Raw genomic sequence first — 22,879 nt, forward strand, 5'->3', positions numbered from 1 at the left:
CCCACCTGCCCCAGCTCGCTTTCTGCAGCCAGAGTAGCCATTCCACACGTGGTGCCGGTCATGACCCTCCGCGGCCCTTCACGGCTCCGCAGTGCCATCAGGGCCGAGCCCAGACAGCGGTCTGGGTTTGAGAACCCTTGAAGGGGCCCCATCCACCCCTCCTGCCTTCCCCACAGCCCCTCTGCTCCAGCCATACTGACCTGCTCTAGGGTCTCCCAGAGGCCCCGTGGCCTGTCTTGTTGGGGCTTTGTCTGTGCCGTCCCCTTTACTGGGAACACGTCTCACACCCACGCTGCTTGTCTGGCAGCCTGCCGCTTGGGCCCCACCCCTTCCCACCTCATCACCCGGCCACGCTCACCTTTACTCTCGGTGGCAATGGCTTAATTATAGGAATCTGCCGCTGCCCACTCAGCTCTCTGAGGGCAGGGATCTCATGTCTGCTCTGTTCACCTTTGTAGCCCCAGTGTGTGGCACGTGATGGACACTCAGGGAAGGCTTGTTGGAGCCCCTGCTGAGTGCTAGGGCCTGAGCCGAAGCCCTGGGGTCAGAGCGATAAGTGCAGTGAGGTTTGTCTTCAGAGCTCGCAGGGTCATGGGGCGGGAGGGGGAGCAGATACCCAGGTGGATCCACTACAAGGATTCCCACGAGAGGAGCATAGAGTTCTGCGGAAGCACCGCCGAGGGGCACCAGGCCCACCCTTGGTGGGTGGCTTTCAGGGAAGGCTCCTCGGCGTAGGTGGAGCCTGAGACAGCCTAACGGGGCGCTAGGAAGGGAACCAGCCAGGCCGAGACTGAGCAGGGGCAGTGTATTTCCGTCCCGATCACAGCCCATGAACCGATGCCCGATGAGCCGTGGGCACCGGCTCAGGCCTTGTGGATCGCTTGCCAAAAGCAGGTGATGGGCACACATGCCAGTTTTGCTGAGGATCAGCTGTCGGTTGCTCCTCAGACTTTCCAGGTGGATGAGGGAAGGGACGGAGATCAATTGACTTCAAGATTAGGGCTGGGAAATGGGCCTTTTTCTTAGGTTACTCCACGTGCCCGTCTGCCTCTGGAAAAGCCCACATCAGCCCTCCCCTGGGAAGCAGTGAGCCTGCTGGCCAAGTGCTTTATGGAGCTGCCAGTGCCACCCGCCTTTATCTTGTCTGATCTCACAGAGACCTGGGACTTTCTGAATCCGATCAGTCAGGCGTTGTGTCAAGTCCGGGCGCCTCCTTTGCAGCTCTGGTCAGTACCAGCTGCTGCCCCTGAGGGGACGCAAAGTAAACTCGTGACTTTCCGCTTTTCCTGAACTCTTAGATTTTGGTGGTGGAGCGGGCTGCAGAGTCCATGCCTTTGTTTCTGATCCTTGTTGCCCTTACAACTTAAGATGTGGTAGCTCTTCTTGTGACTGCAGGGAATGCTCACACAGGGTGTCCTCCAACGTGGAGTTGAATTACCTGTGCCCAGTGCTGCACTGAATGTCACCATGTCCCAGAAGAAGAGTATCAGCATGGGTGTCGGCTGTTTGGGGAAAACCATTGCTTCTGCTCCCGCCCCTTGGGAGTCCAAGTGGTCCATTTGGATGGAGCAGGGGATATCATTTTTGCATTTTATTACAGATCATTTGCCCAAGTGCAGGATATTTAAGTCCACTGGAAATACTGGTGAGAATGCTATATAATAACGTGCAGAAATACAGTCCCTAGGTCTGGGCGGGGGGGTGCCCAGGGGTTAGTTTTCCCTTGAATCATGTTTTTGCCTTAAAACTCCTTGACAGAAGAGCTTTCCTGTGTGCTGTCTGTGGGAAGCACCCTTAGGAAGGAGAAAATCCAGCCTGTCTTCTCCCACAGCCCGGTGGTCCTCTTCTGTTGCTTTAAGGGATCACCGGGACCACTGAAAGGTGGCAAGGGGACAAGACCACGTGCTTCCTTCTGGGTGAGAGTGTCAAGCAAATTGGAGCTTGTTGATTACCCCATTGCTTTCCACATTCTTTCCATTCCGGAGACCACGGGGAGATTTGCCGATGCTCCACAGGCTTTGCAAATCTTTCCCTAATTAAAGGGCCTCCCAGCTGCGTGCATAGCTCTTCTGCCTCAAATCTCTGCCCTTTGGTGTTTGTGTTTAAAATTCCATCTTTCCGAAATGTTTGCCACTCAGCAAGTCTCCTTGAAAGCCCCCACTCTTGTCTGAGGGAAGTTTTTTTCCTTTTTGGCTTTCATTCTGCCTCTGTACAATTTAAGTCCCTTTGGAGTTGCGTGCACGGATGCTCTTTGGTTATTTGTCGCTGTTAACCTCGTTGTCTGTATCTCACCACGGCACTGGGAGGTGGCAGCGGGTGCTGCTGGTGGCCATGCTGTTGTAACTTCTAGGTGGATGAGGACAAAAGAGCTTCGTCCTCCAGTGCTTCTGTTTAGTGGGAGCCGTGCTGCAAGGCCAGGGAAGTACCTTAGAAGGAATCTGACCTAGGGAAGGATCGGGATGTGTTAGCAGGAGGCTAAGCTCTCCCCAGGTGAAGAAGATACCTGGCCCTTGTCAGCTGGAGCCGGAGGCACAATTCATCAGAAATGCACAAAGACCCCTTCCTTGGCCTCGCCCTAACAGAATTCTCCAGTAGAAGGTCTGTCTAGCACCTGCCTTTCAGGAACTGTATGGCATCCTGTTGCTGGGGGGTGCTCAGAGAGCAGAGTTTTGTGAAATGCTCGGAGAGCTTCCGTGAAGAGGTCTGAAGAGTCTCTCTCTAAGTTAGATCCTGCCCTCTGGTTGATGAGAAATAACGATACAAGTGAGTTGGAGAGAGACTCCACTTCCCAGGACCAGAAGAGGCAGAAAGCGTTTCCTTTCTGAGGGCCGTCAGGAAGCCCTGCGAAGGCTGGCAGGCACTGGCCCTGGAGTGGGAGTGCCCAGGTCACGCCCTTAGAGCATGTCTAGTTTGGGAGAGAGATTTAAACCCTTGAGCAGAGCGTGGCACACTCAGCCCGCTTTCCCCAGCCTTGGAAGTCGGCCAAGAACAGGGTCAGTGAGGAGCAGCTGCGGGTCCTGCCGGCTCTGGGTTGAGGCCACCCGGCAGGAGCCTCAGATCAGTGAAGGGGACACTCAAGTTGATAAAGGTCTGTGCCATGGGGAGCAGGAAATCTGGGCTTCCCTTTAGGGAATCGAACTGGGGCAGGGGCCTCTGGGTGCAGGAGAGCACTCCTGGAAGAGAGAAGGAGGGGTGGTAATTTGGCTTTTACAAATAGAGAACTTTCCTAAGAATTTTAAATTTGAACTGGAATTCAGGAGCGAAGCGCATGCAGTCACAAGCATTCTTCTTCTTCCCCTGTCGTGGGTCATTCACGTGTGTGCACCTTGGAGACAGGCCCAGGGCTTAGTCAGTTTGAGGTCTCACCAGGTACCTTGCTCAGTAGACATTTTGTTTTAGGAAGAACGTCACAAACTTTTTTTTTAGAACGTCACGAACTTTTGATGAGTTCATACAGCCATATCCTGGATGGTCGTAGAGATGATAAGTAAATAAACGAAGTCTTGCGCTATGAAACTTCGTAGGATCTTAACACTGAAATGAACCTTACTGGTCATCTAGTCTAGTGGTTTTCAGACATTTTAAAAATTAGTGGAGCCCTCTTTTCAAACTAAATCTTTTTTTTAATAAAGTTTTTTTGGGGGACTGCGTTGGGTCTTCGTTGCTGCGTGCGGGCTTTCTCTAGTTATGGTGAGCGGGGGCTACTCTTTGTTGCAGTACGTGAGCTTCTCACTGCAGTGGCTTCTCTTGTTGCAGAGCACAGGCTTTAGGCACGTGGGCTCAGTAGTTGTGGCTCGCGGGCTCTAGAGCGTAGGCTCAGTAGTTGTGGCACACGGGCTTAATTGCTCCGCGGCATGTGGGATCTTCCCGGACCAGGGCTCGAACCTGTGTCCCCTGCATTGTCAGGTGGGTTCTTAACCACTGCGCCACCAGGGAAGCCTCAAATTAAATCTTACAGCAAACTTGAATGGATCATGTTGGGCCCAGACTTCCCCTCTTACTCTTTTACCACCTTGAGCCCCACCAAGTGCCTCTCCTCAGCCTTGGAGAACCATGACATCCATCTTGTTCAGTTTGGGTCCATTTTATTTATTTTTTTTTTTAAAGATTTTTTTGTTGTGGACCATTTTTTTTAAATAGATCTTTATTGGAGTATAATTGCTTCACAGTACTGTTAGTTTCTGTTGCACAACAAAATGAATCAGCCATATGCATACTCATGTCCCCATATCCCCTCCTTCTTGAGCCTCCCTCCCCTCCTCCCTATCCCACCCCTCTAGGTCATTGCAAAGCACGGAGCTGATCTCCCTGTGCTATGCGGCTGCTTCCCACCAGCCAAGTATTTTACATTCGGTAATGTATTTACGTCGATGCTACTCTCACTTCGCCCCAGCTTCTCCCTCCCACCCCGTTTCCTCAAGTCCATTTTCTGTGTCTCCTTCTTTATTCCTGCCCTGCAACTAGGTTCATCAGTACCATTTTGTTGGGTTTTTTTTTTTGATTCCATATATATGCGTTAGCATACGGTATTTGTTTTTCTCTTTCTGACTTACTTCACTCTGTATGACAGACTCTAGGTCCATCCACCTCACTGCTAATAACTCAATTTCGTTTCTTTTTATGGCTGAGTAAATATTCCATTGTATATATGTGCCACATCTTTTTTTTTTTTTTTTTTTTTTTGCGGTACTCGGGCCTCTCACTGTTGTGGCCACTCCCGTTGCGGAGCACAGGCTCCGGACGCGCAGGCTCAGCGGCCATGGCTCACGGGCCCAGCCGCTCCGCGGCATGTGGGATCTTCCCGGACCGGGGCACGAACCCGGGACAGGGCACGTGTCCCCTGCATCGACAGGCGGACTCTCAACCACTGCGCCACCAGGGAAGCCCTATGTGCCACATCTTTATCCATTCATCTGTTGATGGACATTTACGTTGGTTCCATGTCCTGGCTATAGTAAATAGTGCTGCAGTGAACATTGTGGTACGTGTCTCTTTTTTTCTTTTTTTTTTTTTTTAACATCTTTATTGGGGTACAATTGCTTTACAATGGTGTGTTAGTTTCTGCTTTATAACAAAGTGAATCAGTTATACATATACATATGTTCCCATATCTCTTCCCTCTTGCGTCTCCCTCCCTCCCACCCTCCCTATCCCACCCCTCCAGGCTGTCACAAAGCACCGAGCCAATCGTGTCTCTTTTTGAATTATGGTTTTCTCAAGGTATATGCCCAGTAGTGGGATTGCTGGGTCATATGGTAGTTCTATTTTTAGTTTTTTAAGGAACCTCCATACTGTTTTCCATAGTGGTTGTATCAGTTTACATTCTGCTGTGGACCATTTTTAAAGTCTTTATTGAATTCGTTACAATAATTGCTTCTGTTTTGTGTTTTGTTTTTTTGGCCCCGAGGCATGTGGGATCTTAGCTCCCTGACCAAGGACCGAACCCACGCCTCGTGCATTGGAAGGCTAAGTCTTAACCACTGGACCGCCGGGGAAGTCCCTGGTCCATTTTAGAGATGAGGAAACTGAGGACCAGGGCAGCTATGGCTCATCTGGTGATCTAGCCCCACTTCACTGAAGACCCACCTCTGGCTTCCAGGCTGGTGATGCATCCCTACCATGTGCTGCATTAATTTATTCTCATGTAGAAAGCTCTGGGTTGTAAGGTCATTAGCCAGAGAGATACAAGAGTGAAGAGAAAGATAACCCTGCCCCTGGTTCCTGATGCCCGGAGTCACTTTTTAGTAACCTGAAACTTAGGTCATGTAACATATTCTTATCTGCTGGAAACCCCAATTAATTTTTTTGTATTTGCATTGAACTTACAGTTCCCTGGAATATGCCTGTGCTCTCTGCCTGGAATATTCTCTCAATTCACCTTTTTTTTTTTTTTTTTTTAAACGAGATAAAATTGTGATTATGTAGATACAATTCACATACTATAAAATTCACCCTTTTAAAGCGTGCAGGGGCTTTTCAGCATCTTCACAGAGTTGTGTGGCCATCAGTGTTCGGCGTTCCATGCTGCACTCCTTTGACCAGATGGGCACTCCTGCCTCTCAGTCCCGCCGGCTTCTCTGTGACCTCTTCTGCCACATACGTGCTTCAGTTTTTATAACTGAGCTCAGGTGTTAGCGCCTCAAGACATGTACCCCGGCCTCCCCTGCTCCTCTTCCCCTCCAGAGAAGCTCTGGGCAACCCCCCTCGTTTCCATAGCATCCAGTACTTCCCCGGTCCAGGGCACAGAGCACGCTGGGGCTTCACTTGTGCCCCGCTCTCTCCTATTAGACTTTGAGGATGGGGACACTGTATTTAATCCTTCATACGTTAGGTAGGTTTTCTCTGGAGGGTTTGGGTTTTACTTCCTAATGAGCCGAAGTGGAGAAACAGAGGAGCTCTTGATCCAGGAAGACACAGACAACGAAGGGGAGACATCCATTACTCCTGAGCGAATCTGACTGTTTCCCCAATAGGAAGAGTTGCAGATTTTTCTTTGGCCGTGAGTGGTCGTTTTCTCTGGCTGACTTTGTGAAATTAAAACAAAACCTTGATGAGACATCCATCCAGTGGAAGGAATCCAGTGTGAAACGTGGCCAGCCAGCCAGGATGATTTTTGTGCTAAGGGGGGAAGAAAAGCCACCACCGACTTGTTCTGGGTGTCCCTCACGTTAACGTGGCACATCAGTGCTGGCCCCCACCCCCGCTCAGACTCACGTGCCACACACGTGCTCGCACGGCATGAACGGTTCCACTTGAAAGGGGCCAGCAGCATCACTGGGATTTTGGTGGACTGTTGCACCGTCTGGGTTGTTTAGAAGTCTGTGGTCTTGAGAGTTTGGAGAGACTATATGGTGGAAAGACCCAGGACTGTGGCATGTGACTCAGTGGTTGCGTGGCTCTGAGCCTCGGCTGCTGCCTCACGAGGCCCTTGGCCTCCCCAGGTGGCTCTGAGGAGTCCTGGGGTGGAATTGCATGGGTTTCCTTGAATTCTGGCTCTGCCACCTGCGAACTGTGTGACCTTAGCCAAGTTATTATACTTAACCTCTCTGTGCCTCAGTGTCGTCATCTATAAATTATGAGAACTTGGCATAAATTGGGATAACAGTAGCACCACTGCTTCGTACAGGGTTGCCACGATGATAAAATGAGGATGTGTGTTCCGTGCTTAGAAGAGTGTCTCATGCATAGCAGGCACTTTAAAAAAAAAAAAAAAAAGGTTTGCTGTTGTTAGGATAATTGCTTTAATAATACTAATAACACTAAAACGGTAATACTAAAACAGATGGACCCTCTGTCCGGCCCATGAAGTTACACTGTCTTTGCAAAAAGACCATGTGATAAACAAGTTGTTTTAATGTATTTTTCCCTGGTCTTTTTCCCAGAAAGATTTGAGGTGATTTGTAAGAATGCACCCAATGCAATAATGCTTTTAACACAGCCTGAGAAAGCAGGACCGCAGGCCATTCGGGAAGAGATCTCCACTCTGTCCACGCGTGCCTTCCTCGCATAGGGGAGGCTATAGGCCCAGCTTCAGGAGGCGCCTGCGTGGAGTGTGAGGGGCAAGGGCCGGCCCCACAGGTCCTCGCAAGGTGGTGGTCCACACCCCAGGGAAGGTGCAGGAGCTCGAGTCTGCATCTGCCTTGGGAGGCCCTTGGTCACAGTGATGCGGTGCCGCCCCAGGCCATCACCCTCTCACTCTCACCCCCACCCACCCAGCTGGTCCCTAGTCCAGCTCTCGGAGAGGCGCTGAAGAACATTGGGGGGGTGCTTCCCACTGAGACAGACATGGGCTTCAAAAGGTCAGAGCTCCACCTGAGTGGCCCTCCTTTTCCACAATTCAACCACGGTCCCACCGGCATTTAGGAAGCCCTGCCAGCCTTACGCTAGGCCCAGGGCCGTCCAGACATCTTATCCCTGCCCTGAGGAAAGACACCCCATCCCGAATCCATGCGGCCTGGGGCCCAGTCTTACATAGAGCGGCAGGGGCGTAGCCCGTAGATGAGGGGCATTGCCTTCGCTAAGGAAGCTTTGGGCATGCGTAGAAGAGGACCTTGAAGGATAACTGGGGGTCACTAGGTAGCACCAGGAGAAGGGCAGGCGATCCTGGTGGAGAGACTGTCAGGATGTCGGCTGGAGGGGTGACTGAGGGGATCGTGGGAGAGCCGCAGGGCTGCGGTGGAGGCTGGGCCCAGGCCGGGTCGGGGAGCTTCCCCCCCGCGGCCGTCCAGGCCGAGGCAGTTGGCTGCCCCGTGTGCAGCAGCTCCTGAAAGCGGCCTGGTGGTTGCGCGAAGCCCTCAGGAGCCAGTGCACATGACTTAGACCCAGTGAGTTTTCTGCCTCTGGCTTCTTAAAGGTGCTTGTGTATCGTGCCCTATCCCTCGGGGACCAGCCCTTCCTTCATTAAGAGGAGCGGGTGGCTTAGAAAGACCCCAGCTTCTCTCAGCGCAGACACAGGTGATGCGGTCGCTCCTGGCCAGGGAACAGTTAATTTAATTAGGCTCCAAGCACCTGGTTCGTCCCCTTCGGGAAGCGTAGGGTTACATGTGGACAACAGGAGCCTTGTGTGTGCCCCTGGATGACCCACATGTAGTGATTTCAATTTCCCCTTTCAGTTTGTCTTCTCTTTGTCCTGCCCCCTCCTGACCCTTCTTTAGAAAAGGCTTCTGGCTTCTTACTCCAGCCTGCAAGCTTCTAGAAGGCAAAGCTTTGGGGTATGAATGGCTGAAACCCAGCCCAGGAAGTTTGCCTTTGTTTATTATTTATCTCTGGGGTGGTTTGGGGCACCTGCCTCAGAAAAGAGCGGCGGGAGGCTTATTGTTTCTTGAGAAAGCTCTTTGTTGTTAATGGCACATGAAAAATTGATTTCTAAGCAGAATAGAACATGTGTTGGTCAGAAACGCTTTCCTAATGTTGGCAGCTTCCCATGTGTTAGACCCTCAGTGATGAGACCCGGCTGGCAGTATGTGACCTTCAGGAGCCCGTGCCGGTGGCCCGAATCTGAGGGGCACGGTTCGCACACGTTATGGTGTTGCCAAAATTGGGAGATTGCTTCCTACACTTGTCATGTACATTTAACCATGTTCTCCTTAAAAGCGCATTTTATAATTCGCAGTCTTCAAGTGAAGAAAACGGTCTGAACTTGTACTTAAAGTATACTGTTCTCAGAGTCCAGTGATAGCTTAATTAGAAGAGAGCCCGGATCTGAAACACGAGGAGGGCCGGCGGCCCTGGGGTCAGGCTGTGCTAGGTGGTGGCGCTGGCAGTGTCACGGGTCCCTGCCCACAGCGCAGGAGTCGGAGTGGGCGGGCAGGGACCGTGCAGCCCCCGAGTTCCCCCCGATTCTCTTCCTTCTCCACCCCCTCTCCTCGGAGCCCCACTGGAAGGGGGTGTGGGAGCGGAAGCCGCTCGCCTTGCCAGCCCAGCGGGGCCTGTGCTCTGGAATCGCTGGGTCAGAGTCTGGAACTCAGAGTCCAGTTCTGCCCTGCCCCCACCTTGCCACCTGTGTGAGGCGCTTCCCTGCACTTGGGTTTTCCCATCCACATGGTGGGGAGGGTGGGGTCCTGGAGGGTGAGCAAGGTCCCCTGGGCTCCCCCTCCGCTTCCTCAGGCAAACCCTCTGAGTGGGTTTACAGGACGGGGTGAGGTGTCCCCAGTGCGGGGCACGCACACTCGGAGAGGCGTTACATCAGTTCACTTGGAAACTCTGCTTCCAGGGCCCAAGGTGTTTCTGGTGACAAGTAAGGTCCTGGTAACAAAGCTTCCGCTGGGCTGGGACTTCCCTGGTGGTCCACTGGCTAAGACTTCGCGCTCCCAATGCAGGGGGCCCAGGTTCCATCCCTGGTCAGGAAACTAGATCCCACATGCCACAACTAAAGATCCCGCATGCTGCAACCAAAGATCGTGCACGCTGCAACTAAGACCCAGCACATCCAAATAAACAAATATTTAAAACAACAACAACAAAAAAGCTGCTGCTGGGCAGTCGTCGGGAGGACTTTGTTTCCTCCACCCCGATCGGGGGGGGGGGTGGGCTGGGGGGGATCCCTCATCTCCCATAGGCTCCAGAGGCCGCCTGGGCCCACGTTCACGGATGGGTCTTCAAGTGCATCCTTCTTAAACCTGGGAGTCTGGGGAGGAGGTGGGAGGGAGGCTTTAAGAAGTTTTATGAACAACAGTGTGCTGGGGCTTGCCATCACATTTAAAGGGGCCCACAGGCACTGCTCCACCTGGCCGAGGATTGCAGCACACAGATGCTTCTCTCTTCTACTCTCCTCGGGGTAGGGGCGGGGGGAGCCTGGGGCCGGCTCTTCAGTCCCATCACAGTGCCTCTCCTTTCCTCCACTCACGTGTCGGCTCCGTCCACCTCCTAGACCACCGAATCCCTGCAGTCCCCCTGCCATCCCCATCAGGTCCACGTCACAGCCCTCACCACTCTCAGGATGGCTCCTCGTGCCTTGTCTGTTTCCAGCAGCTGGAGCGTGCTTTGGGAGAGCAGGGCCGTGCCCGTCCATCTCGTCTGCCACTGAATCCATGGCACCTGATGGGTGCCTGGGGGTGGGCAGTCAGGATCTACTGAGGTAGGTGTTGTAGCCCCCAGTTCTGAGGTTTAGGAAGGTTACACTCAGCCAGGAAGTGGCAGACCAAGGATTCGAACTCGTGTTTGATTTTGAGTTTGGTGTTTTCCAGAATGCCACCCTGTAGGTTGTGTTTCTGACACAGGCATGTGTGTCACTGAAAGCACTCTCCTTATTTTCTTTTTTAATTTTTATTAGAGAAAAGCAGGGAAGGTTTGGGGCCTTGGAAAAAATAAAGGGAACGGATTGTAAGCAGAGACCTCTGCTGGTCACGGGGAGGGAGCCCGGCATCCTGATACTTTGCTGTCTGCCGGGGAGTGAGGCCAGCCAGCACCCTGCCCAGCCATGGTTTCAGCAACGTTACTCATCTGAGTGTGCGACCCAGCGAACACGGTCTGTTTTCGATTCTTATCTCTCTGGTGGCGGGCTCTCAGCCAGCGGGCAGATCAAAAGACGGAATGTGTTCGTTTGGCCATTTTTTTAAAAAACCGAGGTACAAGGGTGCATTTCTTAAAGACGAGGGCGCCGTGGATTAGATTATCCATGGAGTTGAACTGGTCTGGCTTTTGTGCTTTTTTAAGGGTTCATCTCAAGTTTCTTTTTCTGGTTGAACAATTTTTTTCAACATTAATAACTAATGGAGAAGGGGAAGAGGCAAAGTAGAACCATATGGTGGCCCAAACACAAACCTCACTTGTGGCCGGAAACTTCTGATTTGTATCTCTTTTCATGTGATCAGCTGTTGGGCTAGATAGTAGAAAAGGATTCAGTTTGAGGCAACAGTAAGAGTGAATGTAATTTTTATTTAGTTATTTTTTATAGCTTTTTAAAAAAATTATCTGGCTGTGTCGGGTCTTCGTTGCGGCGTGTGGGATCTTTAGTTGCAGCGTGCGGGACCTTTAGTTGTGGCATACGAACTCTTAGCTGCGGCATGCAGGATCTAGTTCCCCGACCAGGGATCGAACCCGGGCCCCCTGCATTGGGAATGCAGAGTCTTAGCCACTGGACCACCAGGGAAGTGGAAGTCCCTGTAATTTTTATTTTTTTAACCCAGATATACTGTATGTCACATGTCTTTTCTTAGACATTGGCTAGTAGCTGTGTGACTTGGGGCAAGTTACTTCTCTAAGGCCCTGCTTTGTCACCCCCTCCCCCTTTATTTATTTGGCTGCTGCATTGCGGCATGTGGGATCTTAGTTCCCTGACCAGGGATCGAACGCGTGTCCCCTGCAGTGGAAGCGCGGAGCCCTAACCACTGGACCACCGGGGAATTCCCTCGCCCTTCTTTAAAATAGGGCCAGTAACCATATCTATATGCAGGGCTGTTTTGAGGATTAAAGGAGGTGATGCAGGCCCTTTTCTTCCTGGCTGCTTGAAGATCAGCCGCCGTCATGCCATCACGAGCAACGCAGTAACTGTCCGGACCAGGAAGTTCATGACCACCCGACTACTTCAGCGGGAACAAATGGGCACTGCTGTCCTTCGTCCTGGGAAGGCAACAGTACCTAAGACAGAAATTTGGGGAAAACTAGCCAAAATGTACAAGACCACACCAGATGTCACCTTTGTGTTTGGGCTCAGAAGCCATGCTGGTGATGGCAAGACAACTGGCCTTGGCATGATTTACGATCCCTTGGGTCACGCGAAGCAGGATGAGCCCAAACACAGGCTTGCAAGACATGGCCTGTACGAGAAGACCTCAAGAAAGCAGCGAAAGGAGCGCACGAGCAGAATGAAGACGGTCGTGGGGACTGCAGAGGCCAGTTTGGTGCTGACAAAAAGAAGTCAGCTGGAGATGGGACAGCAGACGAGTAAAGATTCTGCGGTGGGTGTGCAGGTTTGTCGTGAGAGAATTAATAAAGTAAGACCTTTTACGTGAAAAAAATTATCAAAAAATCAAGGCGGCGACGCACGTAGAGCTTACGCAGTGCAGTGCCTGGCACCCCCGCCCCCTCCTGGTGACCTTCTCTTTATTCTCGTTATCGTTAAAGGGTCACCTGAGGCAGTAGCTCGTGGCATGCTAGCCCCTCTCCTGCCTCTGCCTTCTGGGTTTTTTCCTCTCCCTGCCCTACTTCACTTTATTCCTGTTTCACCCGATCTTTCCTGTGGCCCTGTGGCCCCATGGGCACTCGTGAGCCAGCTGGTGGTGCTGGTGGTGAAGGGCGAGGCGGTCCCTGCTCCCTGGGGTGTGGCCGCAGAGGGACAGTGGAGAGACCGATGGAGGCGTGAACTTCACCACCAGAACAACGGCGGGAACGCTATCTTGGCCAGTGCAACGTTGTTTAGTATGCCACGTCACTTGGAATTAGGTTTAAATTCCCCCAACAGCTTGGATTGGTCTGACACCTTTGGTGTTATATGAACATTCCTTACAAAGGCTGTTAAGCAGGTCAGATGGGCAGTTTGGACAGAAATTGTCCAGCCCTTGGATGGTCGACACCAAGCACATGTTCTCGCCAGAGGCCCTCCTTGGGTCCCGAGGCAGCGGAGCCTATGACACTCACATCCCGGAGTGAACTCCCGGCTTTGTTTGGACCTGTCCTTTCATTTAAATTGCTGTGCAAACTTGTGATCCATGAGACTTAACGTGATTTCTTCCACTGTTCTAAGCATTTGACATGACTAGGAGGTGGGGCGAGGTTGGGTCTGTACTGTGACCCTACATCATAGGATTGATGCCCGCTTCCACCAGCACGCCAGAGCACCCACCAGTGTGTGCGTCACTGGCCCAGGTCTGGAGGACCGGCCTCTGCGGGCACCCACCGAGTCAGCGCTCAGTGAAGAATGTTAAGTCTTAAGGAAGGAGTAACCTGATAGTTGAGGCCAGTGTTAGAACAGCCGTCCCCAGAGCATTTAGGATTCAGTTGATATCATCGTCACTGCAGGAATTCCAAAGAGTGGGGGCATCTTGATAAGGAAGTTGGAGTTTGGTCTGGGCCCTGAAGGGTGGTAGGATTTAAGACTATATGGGGATCGGTTGCCAGTTTTTTTGTGTGTTTTTGTTGTTGTTGTTGTTACTTGTTGTTGTTGTTTTTGCGATACGCAGGCCTCTCACTGTCGTGGCCTCTCCCGTTGCGGAGCACAGGCTCCGGACGCGCAGGCTTAGCGGCCACGGCTCACGGGCCCAGCCACTCCGTGGCATGTGGGATCTTCCCGGACCAGGGCACGAACCCATGTCCCCTGCATCGGCAGGCGGACTCTCAACCACTGCGCCACCAGGGAAGCCCAGGTTGCCAGTTTTAACAACCAATATATGTCATGTGTAAACTGGAGACATACTAAAACATTATTCATTATGTATCTGAAATACAAATTTAACTGGCCAAATGCATTGTTTTATCCAGCAACCCTAAATGGGGAGGATTTTTAAGTGGAAGAACGCATGTGCAAACTCGCATGTCTAGAAGCACTGAGTAGGACAGTGTGGTGGGTTGAGAGGGTTCAGGCAGAAGTGCAGGGGTGGGAAGGGGGTGGGAGCGAGACGGATTGGCGGTGGTGCCAGATCATGACTAACGCGCCCATGGCAGCTGCTCTGGTGCGGATCCGCGAGCACACTGTGTAGTCCACACCTCTCGTTCCACATGACGACAATAATGTTATTTTTACAGAGCATTTTATCTTTGATCAAAGAAACAGGAGTGGTGGAGGGAAACAATACAAGGATATGGCCCAACTTGGGAGTTTATCCAAAAGGCGAAAATTGTACCTGCTGGGGTGGAGAATCATCCAGCCGTATCACAACCAGGTGCTTTTCGTGGTGGGGCAGGTCATCCATCATCCATGAACTCTCTGTGTTTTTCTGTGCACAGCCGGAGCTTTGTGAGTTACAGTTCAGATGTATGTTTTCCTTAGGTTGGTTAGAACCTGGCCATAGATTTTGCAGAGTCCAGGCACAGGTCTTCAAGGGTGGCTGGATCTGGGTGCTCAGGTACTATCTCCACAGCCCTGCAGTGCTCAGAAACACAGGGAGGTACTCTCCCGCTGCCTGCTGCAGCCCAGGCCCTGCACCCCCATCCCAGCTGCCCTGGCAGAAAGGAGGTGAGCCGTGTATCCCTCCATCGCCCCTGGAGAAGACTCTTCCCTGCATATGCCAGGGGCTGAGTGAGGCCCTCTCGTTGCCCATGCGTGGTGGTGGAGTAGAGATCAGCCTTGCCCAACCATATGCTGTGAGGACCTTTGTGACCAGAAGAATAGGAAAGGAGGCTGGGCAGGCAACAGGAGTGGCCATTGATGACAGCTGGTACCACGGATCGGCCCCTTGCGCCGCTGCCTTAATCTGCGTTGTCTGTGCTTCGAAGGACGTGAGTTACAAAGTGGGGAGTGGAGTCCCTCCTGGTCCTTTATGCTGGCCTTGAAAGTACCCAGATCTGCTTGGACAGGTAGGGAGGGCTGGATCCCATTTTCTAGAAAAGTGGCTGCCACATTTTTTGATTTCACAGGCCAGAGACATTTAAAAGTGAAGAGAAGGAATAGGTCATTGGTTGTGAACCTTTAGAACAAAAACAAGACCTATCGTTTCATCAAGTTACGGACACCTTAACACCAAAAAAAGAAAAAAAAAGGGCATTCTCAAAGGATGAATACGTTTAACCATATGAAGAACCTAATAGTGTCTTGATTAGAGGCTTTCTTTACCTGAATTATTTGCGCTGAAGCAGTGAGGCTCTTACAGTGGCCCAGCAGCCATCTGTGTCTGATGCAGCTCACCTGCTGTGTTTGCCAAATGAACAACCTCGGGCCCAGCCCAGGTCTCCATGGCTAGTTAACAGCTGAGCAGGGGCTCGAACCCAGCGCTCTCAGTTCTCAGTCTCGCACTGCGCTGTGCTCCTTGGGGTCGTATAGTAACACGGACACCAGGACTTTCACTAAAACTCCCGCTCTCTCTGCTGCTGTGGAACCACATCACAGGTCATATTCCTGGTTGGAGCCACAGTGAAATTGTCATTGGTATCCATCAAAGTTTAGTTCTTGACTATACACTCTTTGGGTGAAGATCCTTGCTACACACCAATTTATTAATTTAAAAATAAAGCCGAGGGCTTCCCTGGTGGCGCAGTGGTTGAGAGTCCGCCTGCCGATGCAGGGGACACGGGTTCGTGCCCCGGTCGGGGAAGATCCCACGTGCCGTGGAGCGGCTGGGCCCGTGAGCCATGGCCGCTGAGCCTGCGCGTCCGGAGCCTGTGCTCCGCAACGGGAGAGGCCACACAGTGAGAGGCCCGCGTACCGAAAAAAAAATAAAAATAAAAGTAAAGCCGATTGGCATTTAGGAGGCTCCGTATTGTAAAACTCCTCCCTTCCTCCTTCCCACATACGTCAAGCACTTGCTCTGTGTCAGGCACTGCCCTGGGCACTGAGGATTCAGCGGTGAACAGGATCAAAGCCCTCGCCCTGGTAAAACCTACATTCTAGGGAGAGAGACATGACCACAAATCAATTTAAAAAATCATTTCAGTTAGTGTAAGTGCTGGGAAGAAATTATTGAAATGCTTTCGGTCCATGAATTAGCCTCTTGGATAGGGGTGAAGTCAAGCCTGTTTATACCAAATCCCATTATCTTGTAAGCTTCTTCTGTTGGGGGACTTAGCCACCCGCAGCAGGACTGGCGGGAAAGGGTCAGCATGGCTCTGGGCAGAACTGGATCCCAATGGTGCATTTTCATCCAGTGCCTGGGGCAGTACAGCAAATTCAGGCGCAGTCTAGGCTGGGGCTGCTGTCTAGGCCGGAGCTGCCGTTCAGACCGGGGATGCCGTCCAGGTTGGAGCTGCAGGCTGAGAATGACAGGCAGCAGTGGTGTTGGGGGCCGAGGGGGAGCAGGGGCATCAGTCCGTCGGTTCCTGATGTGCACGCGTTGCCCTGCGCTGGATGCTACGCTGGGTACTGAACGCGTCATCATCACATGCAGTCCCCAGCCGGGTTGGTTTTTCTTATCCCCACTCTACAGGTGAGGAAGTGCACCTTGGTAGAGAAGTCAAGTGACTTGCCCCAGGCCAGGCGGCCAGTGAGTCGTAGAGTCAAGAAGTCTAGCTTCAGAGCGTGTTTGCTTGGTCTTTACGTAATACTCCAGGATAAATTAGGCCAGTAGTGTCAGGGCCCCAGCCAGTTAGAATGGGGTTCTAGGCAAAAGTCAGGGCCCAACAAGTAAGGCAAGGAATCAGCCCAACAGAATAGTGATGCCAGGGAAAGGCTGTAAAGTGATAGGCGGGCACAGAGGTGCCCAGGGTCCTTGCACTTGGCCAACGACAGGAAAGCAAGGCCACTTCAAATCCGAGCTGCCTTGGGTGGAAGCTGTTACAATCTTCCTTGCCTTGATCTGGCCTTTTTTTTCCAGGTGAAGGGCGCCATAGCTGAGCAGGGGCTGGGTGGGAGGGGGTCGTTTCCCAGCAGACCGTGCCTTTGGCCTGTGCTCTTCTTCCTCTTAGCTGTCCGCTAAACCAGAGTTCCAGTCAGAGGGGGAGACACCTCTCTACTGCTTTCTTCTTGTGTGGGCCTTGGGCAACCTCACGACTCCGGGCCTCAATTCTCTAATCTGTAAAACGGGGATAATGACTTCTTCACAGGATGAGTTTCCGATAGTTTCCATCTGTAAAGGGCCCAGCATAGTGCATGACGCGTGGCAGACGCTTGGTATTCTCAGCACCAGGACTAACTGAACACAGCCCCATTTTTGTTTGTATGTCTTTCTGCTTGGGGAGGTGGGTACACAGATGGGTGTTGCAACCAGAAGGAGCTCTGAAATAAGCACGTTGTCGACAGGGGTTAATGATGTGTGTGTCTCGTGTCGGGCGGCTGGCTGCCCGGTGCTGCTCGGTGTATGAGAAATGGCTGTGAGTCACCAGGCAGGGTCACCATCTCACAGGTGTGCCAGACAGCGCCTTCCAGGCTGAGTCCGGAGGCACCCCCCCATCAGCAGAGATGCCTCGAGAAGCCCACGGAAGCTGGTGGTCTCCGAGGTGACCGTGTCCCCATCCGTGCCTCTCTGGTGGTGGCGGGGGCCTTCTGGGGGAGCACGGGAACTGCTGTGACTGGCCACCCCTCTGCCGAGCTGCTCTTCGGGTGTCTTTGCCACATGATTTAACTTTTCCATTTGGAAGGGTTATTGGTGCAGTTGGCAGCCACTCGTCGGGTAAACGATACGGTGGGGCCTCCGTAAACCCGGGCCCATGAAATGAATAAGTCAGCACATTGAAAATATAGCATGGAAGTGACTCAAGCCTGAAGGAATACATTTTGGAGAGCGCTGCCCTCCCTTCCTGGAATATTTCGGTGGAAATTGATGTTTGAGTTGGGAGGAGGAGGCCGGAGGCCTGGTTCCTAGCAGGGCTCTGTGTCCGATTCAGCAGCATTTGCCCTGAGATTCAGCCCTGCCTGCCCCCCACGCGAGGGCCCCCCTCCTCTGTGAGGGGCCCAGGAGGGTGAGCCTGAGCACAGCAGCTGGAGCTCGGCACTGTGGGAAGCTGGCGGGAAGCTACCTTTGCAGCAGGTAGGGTTGACTCCGTAAGCCAGCCTGGTAACGCTTGGCTGGGGTCCTGGAAAGTACTGGAAACTCCACCCAGCAAGGGAGCCTGTGGGAGCTCTCGGCACGGACTGGCTCTTCTTCTCAGAGCTCTCTGGACTCCTGTGTGTTTCAAGTGTTTACCTTCTTCTCGGGGCTTCAGCTTATGCTTTGCCCACCAGAGACCAATACCAAGCACGTTCGTACGTTACTAGACCACCCTGGTGACCAGGTAATTAAAGCTGCACGCAGTTTGGAAGGAAGGCTGTATTGGAAATCACGCTCCACTGTAATTCAAGAACAGGTTTCTTTATAGGGGACACAGTTGGTGTCAGACACATGTGGAAAAGAAAAGAACAGGCCCATAATTCTGGCAGGCTACCAAGGGCCAGATGTTAAATATGCTGACCACGGTATGGCTACAGATGCCGTTAGCCAACCTGGGTTTGATGTGTTATTTTAACCTCTGTTCTGACCTTTCCTCTCTCTCTGCCAGGTCCCCAGTCTATGTGAAGATCTCCTGTCTTCTGTTGACCAGCCACTGAAAATCGCCAGAGACAAGGTGGTGGGAAAGGATTACCTTTTATGTGACTACAACAGAGATGGGGACTCCTATAGGTGAGCTCCTGCCCCACGAATGCAGCAGGCGTGCCGCGCCCGCCACAGCTGCTCACCACTGCTGCAGCAGCTCGAGGACTACTGAGCTTTGACATCTGACAGCCCATCAGCCTTCTTTCTGCTTGTGCTTCTGCTAGGCTTTCCTCCTTCCCTCCCTCCCTCCGTCCCTCCCTCCCTTCTATCCATCATTCCATCCAGTTGACCGGAAGATGTCTGTGGAGTACCCCCACTGGGCATTGGAGATGCAGCAGTGAACAAGAAGCCCCTGCCCTGGTGGGGCTTACAGTCTAATAGGAGGGGGATGTTGGTAAAAAAACAAACAAAAAAAAACCAGGAACTTCCCTGGTGGCGCAGTGGTTGAGAGTCCACCTGCCAGTGCAGGGGACATGGGTTCGAGCCCTGGTCCGGGAAGATCCCACATGCTGCAGGGCAACTAAACCCGTGCACCACAACTACTGAGCCTGTGCTCTAGAGCCTGTACTCTAGAGCCTGCGTGCCACAAGTACTGAAGCCCGCGTGCCTAGAGACTGTGCTCCACGATAAAGAGAAGCCACTGCAATGAGAGGCCTGCGCACCACAACGAAGAGTAGCCCCCAGTCGCCGCAACTAGAGAAAGCCCGCACGCAGCAACAAAGACCCAATACAGCCAAAGATTAATTAATTAATTTTAAAAAAAAAAAGAAAAGAAAGAACCCCCAGCAAGCTGCTTCATTAAAATTGCATCAAATCCTGCAAAGGAGAAGGTCCAGGATGTGCCCATGACAGGAATCCCGAGCTCAGGGAGGGCATGTGAATGAATCTCGTCAGACAGATGTGCAGCTGTCCTTTCTCTCTCCATCACCCTGTCCAGGGCTGCGAATAACTAAGTCGACTTGCGTCCCTGCCCTGGGTGATCCGTGGTCTAGAACAGGAGACACACCCAGGAGCTGATTACTGTGTGACGTGATTCCTGCAGCCAGGGCCAAGCTTATTGCATAGAGAAGGTAGCATAGAGAAGGCCGAGGTTGATTCCAGGAAGACTTCCTGGAGGAGATGTCCGAGCTAGGTTTTTAAGGGTGCCTAGGAGTTCTTAATATTAAAAAAGACTGGGAATCTCTACACGCATCCAGTATTCCTGTGGTGGATGGCTGTAGTCAGTACCTTGGAGAATGGTGGAGGAATGCCGTAGGCTATAGGCTTTTTTTAGAAGCCGCAGATCCTGGGCTGGGTCTTAACGCTTTGGCCTCATGCTCTTTTGGGGGAGGGGTTGGGGCCTGAAGAATGAAAGTAGGAGAAATTCGCTGGAGGTAGCCGACATGGGCTCCAAACCAGCACTGCCCCCTTGAGCAGACGGGAACTTTGACAAATTACTTATTGTCTCTGGACTCTAGTTCTCTCATGTATTAAGTGGAGGGTGATAGTGTTCATTCTTCTAACAGGTGCTCAGTGACATGTTTCTGTGAGCAGGCACTCGTGTGTCAGACACTGAGTCTCTCTTCTGTGGAGCTTGTGTCCTAGTGAGGAATCCAGAGAGTAAGCAGCTGCATAAACAGTATATATTGTTGAAGAGCAAATAAAGAAAATAATGGAAGACCAGGGGAGGGAGAGACGGAGGGGTAAACAGGGAAGGCTCTGGCGTTGGTGGTCAAGTGTGAAATGAGACTTAAGGATGAGAAGGTTCAGTCCCGCGCAGGTCTGGGAGAAGAGTGTCCCCTTTAAAGGCCCTGGGTGGGGTGATCTGTCAGGGTTGAGCCTGGCAGGGAGGCCCGAGTGGGAGACAGCAGTGAAGGGGGTGGGCAGGGGTAGGAGGTGAGGCCAGAGGCCTTGAAGGCCAGGGCCATAGGGCTTGGCTCGGGGCACTTGGGGGTTGAAAGAAATAACACATGTGAAGGGCTGAACAGCACCGAACTTGGGGGAAATTACAAAGAATTCATACTATTTAAACAAGACTAGACGACTATCACGTGATCACATCCCTTTCCTAGTTTCAAATGGAGGTCAGGTAAAGAATGTATTTTGGTCTAACCTAGACTGGAGACTAGAGTTGGAGATGGGGAGAGGTAGTCGGGTTTGAGGTACATTTTAAAAGTAGAGCCAGCGGGCTTCCCTGGTGGCGCAGTGGTTGAGAGTCAGCCTGCCGATGCAAGGGACACAGGTTCGTGCCCCGGTCCGGGAAGATCCCACATGCCGTGGGGCGGCTGGGCCCATGAGCCATGGCCGCTGAGCCTGCGCGTCCGGAGCACAGGCTCCGCAACGGGAGAGGCCACAACGGTGAGAGGCCCGCGTACCACAAAATAAAAAAACAGTAGAGCCAGCAGTGTTTGCAGGTGCGGGGGTGGGGCAGATGAGCAGCTGGAAGGTGGGGTCACTGACTCTCCAGGTGAGGAAGGCTCTGGGAGGGACTGATTGGAGGCATTTTAAACTTCAGATGCCCATCGGGTGGACGTGGAGAGTCGGCTAGGCTGTGGGTAGTCTTGAGTTCCCGGAGGTCTGTGTGGAGATGGAGGTGCAGAGGTGGGCGTCCAGCTCCCAGGTGGTGAGACAAGCCCTGAGGCAGATCAGGCTCAGCCTTGGAGCGCCAGCCACCGTCCGGGTTGTGGGCATAGGGCCAGGTCTAGTTCACCAAGGGAGAGGTCCCTTAGGGTGCTAAGTGGGCTGACAGGCCAGGGAGCCCATGGCCAAAGGATGAGCAGCTTCACCAGGCATGGGGTTCAGGGGACACACCCTGGAAGAGGGGGGCCTGGAGCTGAGTCTTGCTTCTTCAACATCATCGTCGTATTTTTGTTCCACCTGAAAATTTGGGCTTGCTGTGTGAGGCAGCTGTTGCCCAGCAGCCTGTGGAAGGCTGGAATCATTTCCAGTCCATGCCCAGGCCAGGCTTTCCCAGGATGTGGTACCTCCAGGTCGCCCTGCTGGCTCCCACCTGCATTCCTGGGGCTCCGTAGGGGGCCTGGGGGTCTTCAGCTGAAGAGGAGTCCCGGGTGTCAGGGCACAGGGCTTTCCTTTTTTTTCTCTTCTCGGTATAAAACTTCAAGGTCTTCTGAGTTTCTCCACACATTTCTGTCCTGTGTCTGATCGTTTGCTTAAATAAGATCCTTATGGTGTGACGGTTTGCCAGCAGCACTGTTTGAAACCTGTTAGCTGAAACAAAAAGCATTCTCTGAGGGAAATGAAAGGCCTGACTTTTGAAATCTAAGCGTTCCTGTCCATCTGTCTTTTTTCAAATGGCCTCCATTTAAGCTCTTAAAATGTGTTCTGAGTGCCCCTTCCACTCAGGATATTCTGGGTAATGTTATGATCTTTCCCCCAGCTACAATTACCCCGGCTCCAGGACTAACGGCTTGAAACGCTGTCATCTGTGAGCAGGGAGAGATGTGTCTTGAAAATTCCAGACCCCCAGTCTTCAAGAGAGATTGGCTCTTATGTCTAATCAGGTCGCCTTTAAATGAAAGCCAGTAGGGGTGGGACTTCCAGGCCCCCAGGACAGCAATGGCCGTGTAACCGTGGAAACGGAAGTTAGAGACCTCAGAGTGTGCTGAGGAGAGTCTTGGGGACTTGAGGAGCCGCAGGGCAGGTGGGGAGTTTAGATTCTCCCGCTCAGATTCCTCTGCACTCCTCTCGGTGAGTGGAGGTGAGGTACCAAGCGTAGTTTACAAATAAACTGGTGGTGACAGCACTCTGCAACCTCATCTTTGTCTCTGGATCTGGTAAGAGGTCTTCGTTGATTTTCTTTTTTTTCCTTTCTTTTTTTTTTTTAAATGCTTAGGTGTCCCTCAGCAGAGAAAGCAGAAAGTTGCCCCACCTCTGTTGGTTTGGAGGAGCACCTGCAGGGGTGCCGCGTGTCCTTTCCTCCCCACCCCGCGCCAGAAGGCTTCCGCCCATGAGCTGTGTGTTGGGTGCCGGGGTGCTGTTGGTTTGGAGGAGCACCTGCAGGGGTGCCGCGTGTCCTTTCCTCCCCACCCCGCGCCAGAAGGCTTCCGCCCATGAGCTGTGTGTTGGGTGCCGGGGTGCTGTTGGTTTGGAGGAGCACCTGCAGGGGTGCCGCGTGTCCTTTCCTCCCCACCCTGCGCCGGAAGGCTTCCGCCCACCAGCTGTGTGTTGGGTGCCGGGGTGCGAGGGCAGACTGCACACGCTTCTGCCTGGAGCGCTCTCGTTGTCAAGGATGGGGATGTGACCGCTGCAGGAACCGACATCTGTGTGGGAGTGAGGGGACAGGC

At 52.6% G+C, this 22,879-nt stretch overlaps 2 protein-coding genes across 3 annotated transcripts in view; both read left to right on the forward strand.

The window, feature by feature from the left end:
- Positions 1-22,879, forward strand: part of CAPZB (capping actin protein of muscle Z-line subunit beta) — a 136,364-nt gene that overhangs the window by 76,098 nt on the left and 37,387 nt on the right. For both annotated transcript variants that reach the window (XM_030876473.3, XM_030876481.2), the window contains exon 3: positions 18,562-18,683. In XM_030876473.3, the coding sequence (XP_030732333.1) occupies positions 18,562-18,683 (122 nt within the window). The remainder of the gene's footprint in view (positions 1-18,561; positions 18,684-22,879) is intronic.
- On the forward strand, positions 8,124-12,452 carry LOC115863571 (small ribosomal subunit protein eS24-like). The gene is made up of 2 exons (XM_060289795.1): positions 8,124-8,237; positions 11,952-12,452. Exons 1-2 carry the CDS (start codon positions 8,124-8,126, stop codon positions 12,450-12,452), a joined length of 615 nt encoding a protein of 204 aa, XP_060145778.1.

This window comes from Globicephala melas, chromosome 1, assembly GCF_963455315.2.
Source record: "Globicephala melas chromosome 1, mGloMel1.2, whole genome shotgun sequence".
Taxonomy (NCBI): domain Eukaryota; kingdom Metazoa; phylum Chordata; class Mammalia; order Artiodactyla; family Delphinidae; genus Globicephala; species Globicephala melas.